Raw genomic sequence first — 6,355 nt, forward strand, 5'->3', positions numbered from 1 at the left:
TCTGTAACCTGAAGCGTATGTAACCCAAAGTACCACTGTATTCTTGATATAGCTCTGGAGGCAATATGCCAGTTTCGCATTTCTTGATCTTATGTTCCCAGATTTTAGGAAACCATTTTGGGGGGACATCTCTAAAAGGCAGTTATGCAGAATTACCAATGACTAGGTGGGGGAGGGTGAGTTTCCTTCTCCGTTTAAATCTTTTATCTCCTTCCCCAGCTAAAATAAGAAGATGACCACCAGATAACAGCAGAAACGAAACACCCTTGGGACAGGGCGTAGTAATATCGATACTAAGATAGGACACACCCACTTGGTGTTTGTGTATTGGAAATCAACTCTGCGTTGCCGGGAGGGGGCGCTGTAGATCGGCCGGCCCCGAGTTCCAGGTGCGAATCTTCCTCCTTAAGTGCTCGCTGTCGCCTATAAATTTGCAGTGGAGGGCTGGCCCCCTGCAGGAGAAGCGTGGAGGTCGGCGTGTTTCGTGCGCAGATGGGTCAGCAGGCCTGCGATCAGCAGGGGATCGCGCGCAAGCCCCATATCTGCTGCGTGCCCGCTCCGAGCGCTCCGAATTTGTGCAAAGGAAGCTCCTGGTCAGGGAAGGCCCAGCCCAAGAAGCCATGCCCCTCTACGGAATTGCGCAGAGGAGACGCCACCGCCGTCGGAAGTGGAGGAGAAGGATGCAGCGAGGCCCGTGAAACTGCCGTCGATGGCTCGCCAAGCAAGAGTGAGTCAAACGCCGGACCGGCCTCACTGAGGACTAGTGGCATTACCCGGCAATCACGTGGTGGTAGTAAGGCCGTAATCCTCGCCAAGCGCCTTGGCTAGTTTTTGAGCAGTACTGGAGAACCTCCTCTAGGGCGCAATAGCAATTCTGCGCTATTTTGGGGGAGGGGTATGCTTTTAGGGTACACTTGGGAACAAGTCCTTTTAAAACCAACAAGATATGCACTAAGCAATGGATGTTGCCGCACCCCGAGTCTACCCGCGTTTAGGAGTGGAAATTGTTATTGGGGCGTGAGAAAAAACTGGGGAGAGGCGCGGTGTGTTGCCTCTTCTCCCTCAAAAAGGGGGGGGGGAGCATTCTATCCATTGAGCCCTGGCGAGAAAAGACGCCCCCTGCTTGGGGTTATCTCAGCGAGACCTTGCTAGGTGCGCTCAGGAAAGGAAGGAAAGTTTGGCTCACACTTTCCCGCTCTCCCGCTTTCGTAGCCGACCAAGGACCCTGCGCAAGCGAGCCGGTCTCAGTCAGGGAGGCGAGCAAGAGCGCCGCTTCCGACGTGAACCTGGACCGGGAGGATCGACGGCACTACTCCCGTTTGCGCACAGCGTTCACCATGGAGCAGCTCCGCAGGTTGGAGAGCACCTTCCGGCGACAACCCTATCTGAAGCAGTGGGAAAGGCAAGGCTTGGCCGCGGAGCTGCACCTGACGGAAGAGCAGGTGAGTGCCTGGCCTGTGCTGTAGGCAGTAAGTCTTTGAGACACTTACTCCTGAGTAGTCCGGTTGCCTCTTGAGGTGCGGTTTTGGAAAGCTCTTCCTGAACTACAATTCTTTAAGAAGCAGTTTCGTTATTGATATACAGTGGTACCTCGGGTTACATACGCTTCAGGTTACAGACTCCGCTAACCTAGAAATATTACCTCGGGCTAAGAACTTTGCTTCAGGATGAGAACAGAAATCGTGCTCCGGCAGCGCAGTGGCAGCAGGAGGCCCCATTAGCTAAAGTGGTGCTTCAGGTTAAGAACAGTTTCAGGTGAAGAACGGACCTCCGGAACCAATTAAGTACGTAACCAGAGGTACCACTGTACAGTATTGATGTGGGAATTAGGATAGAGAAGGTCATGAGGCCCCACCTGTGCTAGAAATTAAGCAGGTCTGGGGGTGGTTTGGAGACCACTTGCAAATTACAAGTACACTGCCTGAAGTCTGTGATGGGGGAAAAGGTAAAGGTAAAGGTACCCCTGCCCGTATGGGCCAGTCTTGCCAGACTCTAGGGTTGTGCGCTCATCTCACTCTATAGGCCGGGAGCCAGCCCTGTCCGCAGACACTTCCGGGTCACATGGTCAGCGTGACAAGCTGCATCTGGCGAGCCAGCGCAGCACACGGAAAGCTGTTTACCTTCCCACTGATAAGCGGTCCCTATTTATCTACTTGCACCCGGGGGTGCTTTCGAACTGCTAGGTTGGCAGGTGCTGGGACCAAATGACGGGAGCGCACCCCGCACGGGGATTCGAACCACCAACCATGCGATCGGCAAGTCCTAGGTGCTGAGGTTTTACCCACAGTGCCACCCGCATCCCACTAAAAAAAAGCAGGGTATAAATGTAAGAGGGATGAAATTTTTGGTAAGTAGCAGTTTGTGCAAACTAGAAAAGAAGCTGGTTGAAGATGAAAAAGTGTTGGATCTGGAATCAAATCCACATTCTGCAATAGATAAACTTTTGGCTCATTACTTGTCTCTCATCCTGGCCTGCCATACAAGGTGGTTGTGAGCATGACCTGCCCCAACCATGAAGAAGGATGGAAACAAATGCCATATGAATCTCACATAGAAGGGTAGCCTACTTCCCAGTGGAAGAAAAGGCAGGCTATAAATGTAATAAAATAAAAAGCTGAAAAGTCTTCAGTTATTGCTGAAATTTCAGGCGCACTTACTAAAGTGTAAGACCATACAATGTAAAGCACTATGATACTACTTTAATCATGGCTTCCCCCAAAGAATTCTGGGAGCTGTAGTTGAGCATGTTGAGGATTGAGAGCCGTGTTCCCCTCACCTGGCTACAATTTCCAGAGTACCCTGTGAAGAGGAGGGATGGGTTGTTAAAACTACTCTGTGAATTGTAACTTTGTGAGGGGTACTAAGGAGCCTCCCAACAATTCTATAAACCCCTTAACAAACTACATTTCCCAAGATTCCTTGGGGGAAGCAGCTATGATAGTTTAAAATGGTATAATAGTGCGGTGAGTGTAGGACAAGAATGTGGCCCAAGTTCCATGGAATTCATGGCATCTTACATTTGAATAAGTAAGCTTAGGGATTGCAATGTGTTGCATGCCATTTTAGAAGGAACCTCCTTAGTCTAAATGCTTTAAGTAAATGAAACATGAGCATAGGGGGTAACTTGGACATTAAGAGTCTGCAGTTTTTGAGTGTCTCTTGGTGGGGCCACCCTGGCAAGCCACAAATCCATTTCTCTTTAAAGAACCTGCTGTGAGATTACTTTAGAGAAAAGAAGTGCCTTTGGACTGGTGCCAAGCTGCCTTTTGAAATGGGAATTCTTGCTGAGTGCTGCATTGTGCAGATGGGAGCATTGGCAATTGTCTTATCCACATGGCTTGTTTGCATCCATTTAGCAAGAAAGACCAGCCGCAGGATTATGCCCATGCCACCTCTTATTTATCCAGCTCGCTCATCAAAAGACCTAGGGCACAGTCATTTGGTAAATCACTTAGGTTGGGCATCCTTAGGTTGTCAATGAAATGCCTACAGATGTAGGACAATTATGCTGAATATTTTTGCGCCAAATCTGAAAGAGCTGCTGTGGCCTTATTCAGACAGTTTATAGACTGTGGAGGGGAAACGGTCATTTGGACAGCCTCGCTGCCCTTTAGTATCGTAGTGCATAATTAACAGTGCAAATATGCCTTCCTGTGGAATGAGCTCCATAGCAGGTGTGTTTGGGATCACTACTTAGACTGCAGTTCTCTGCATGTTTATGTTGCTTGCTCAGTGGCGCTAGTTGCCCAGATTGCAGCTTTAAAAACCTGTGGGATCTTCTCTGCGATCACAAGTCTGCACCAGGGCTCTGGATCAGAGAGTTTCTATGTTTGCTCCATAGAACCTGATTAGAAAACTCCCTTCCAACTAGCTTGCTAAGGTCTAAGCAGAAGGGTTCAAATTTGGGGAAGGTGGGATTCTGTGTCCTCCCTTGCCTCCATCCCCAACGGGGAGGAATCACTGATTTTCTAGGCATTGCCCTGAGCACATTTCGTGTCTGAGGGAAGTCCAGTTACTGATCACAGCAATAGGCTTGCCAGGCCCTTGATCAGACACTTATAACTGGAGCTTGAAGGGACCTCTGAAGTCATCTAGCCCAACCCCCTGCTTGGCACAGGATGCAAGTACAGTGTCCTTGATGGGAAGCTGCATAGCATCTTTATAAATACACCCAGGGAGGTATTTACAGCTCTCTGCTTCGGTGATAGTACCAAACAGCATGTAAAATTTGGATAGACTAGTTGGATAGGAAATGGCATCAGGCTGATACCCATATCATTTTGCCACTTTTATCTATTGCCCCATTGCCCTTCCCTGCTGAGCACTGTGCTCACATCTAGGCACTGGCTTCTGTATTTCATAGCCTATAATTTAGGGGTAGGGACGCAGGTGGTGCTGTGGGTAAAACCACAGAGCCTAGGACTTGCTGATCAGAAGGTCAGTGGTTCAAATCCCCATGACAGGGTGAGCTCCCATTGCTCGGTCCCTGCTCCTGCCAACCTAGCAGTTCAAAAGCACGTCAAAGTGCAAGTAGATAAAGAGGTACCACTCCGGCGGGAAGGTAAACAGTGTTTCTGTGTGCTGCTCTGGTTCGCCAAAAGTGGCTTAGTCATGCTGGCCACATGACCTGGAAGCTGTACGCTGGCTCCCTTGGCCAATAAAGTGAGATGAGCGCCGCAACCCCAGAGTCGGTCACGACTGGACCTAATGGTCAGGGGTCCCTTTACCTTTACTACTTTAGGGGTGGAGAATCTTTTTTGGTTTAGTTGCCCCTGACCATTGGCCACAGTGGCAGGAGCTGTCAGTACTTGCAGTCAAAAACAGGCACCAGTTGGGGGAAGCTTCTTCGAGATCATTGCAGAGGGTGGTTTATGATCTGCTTTGGGAGACTCATTGTACAATACTAAATACATGATAGCGCTGCCATTTTGTTACGTGGAAACTGGTCTGAATGGCCCATTGATGTAAGTGACTGTGCATTCTGAGAACATGAGACTGTTTCTGTGACTACTAGCTTCTGAATTTACTTTATTATTCTTATTATTAGGTTAAAAACTGGTTCCAGAATCGCAGGATGAAATTTAAGCGACAGCTACAAGACTATCGCCGAGGACTCTGGCCTTCGTCTCCCGGCTGTCTGATATGGCAGCCCAGGATCCCACCCAGCCTTCTACCTTATATGCCAAATCCTTCTTTGTGGCCCAATCCTCCTGGCTGCAAGTACCAGCCCTTCCAAAATCCACCTTATCCATTTCCATTACCTGGTCTGCCTTATCACTTTCCAATCCAGTTCTCAGGAAATTCAACTGAAGAGCACAAGATGGATTCCAAACAAACTTTTCCTACTCCTGCGTTAGGATATGGGATGGCATGGTAGATCTTGTTCAGAAATATCTTGGTTTTATTGCAGAACATATATTGGTAAATGTGGAAGAACACACAACATTGAATAAACTGAATAAAGATTGAATATTGAATCATGATGGAATAAAGATTAAAGAATTGAGAATAAAAATTATTTTTATATAAAATTTTTTGGGTGATTGCTTTAGTTCAGTGTTTTCTAAAACCTGCAACAAAAGGCAGGTGGTTATTTCAGCATTGTTATTTCAGCATTTTCTAAAGTTTGGGCTAGATGTCTAGTGAAGGAATCTGCAAAAATTCCTACAAAGACTGCTAACAGTGATTGTACGTGGCAGCTCTGCAGAGCCTACACAAACAGTTAAACAGCTAAGCTAGAAAGTGTGATTAAACGTCAGTATGTGGGTAAAATAAATATTGATTGATTAAATTTGTATATCCGAAGATCGCAGGGTGGTTCACAACATAAAAATGAAAACACCAAATACACAAGACAATAACAAAACAATAACCCCACCCAACAAACACATTTAAAAGGCCATAGCATGTTAATCAACCAAAATGGGTTGATGGAAGCAGTGGAGCTTCATTTAGTAAGTGTGCCAATGGGAACAGCATTAAGGCATTGCTGCAGGATGGGGAAGGGGTATTCTTCCCATCTCACATGCTGTAGTCACCCCCTGTACACTTTTTTCTGTAGTGCTAATGGGAGCTTTAAAGAGACTATAAGAACAAAATTAAGAGCTGGTTGGGCAAATGGCCCATCTAGTCTAGAATCCTTTTCTCACAAGGGCCAAACAGATGCCTCTAGGAAACCAGCAAACAGGAACTGAGTGCAATAGGACTCTCCCAACTTGTGATTCCCAGCACATGCTTATGTTCTTACAATATTCCCTAGGTTTCCCAAGAATGGACCAGCAGCTGGCGGATGGACAGTGGGAGATCCAGTTAATGAAATTTCCATATCCTGTATAGTTGAGCTCTTAGAAAAACC

The 6,355-nt window shown here is 47.4% G+C and overlaps 1 protein-coding gene across 1 annotated transcript; it reads left to right on the plus strand.

Moving 5' to 3' along the window:
• Positions 1-492: 492 nt before the first annotated feature.
• Positions 493-5,393, plus strand: LOC310678958 (homeobox protein pv.1-like; the record flags this gene model as incomplete). The annotated part of the gene is made up of 3 exons (XM_083443558.1): positions 493-727; positions 1,213-1,442; positions 5,048-5,393. 3 exons carry the CDS (start codon positions 493-495, stop codon positions 5,375-5,377), a joined length of 795 nt encoding a protein of 264 aa, XP_083299684.1. The 3' UTR covers positions 5,378-5,393.
• Positions 5,394-6,355: the final 962 nt, after the last annotated feature.

The sequence above is a fragment of the Podarcis tiliguerta genome (genome assembly GCF_965153285.1).
Source record: "Podarcis tiliguerta genome assembly, chromosome: 5".
Classification (NCBI taxonomy): Eukaryota; Metazoa; Chordata; class Lepidosauria; order Squamata; family Lacertidae; genus Podarcis; species Podarcis tiliguerta.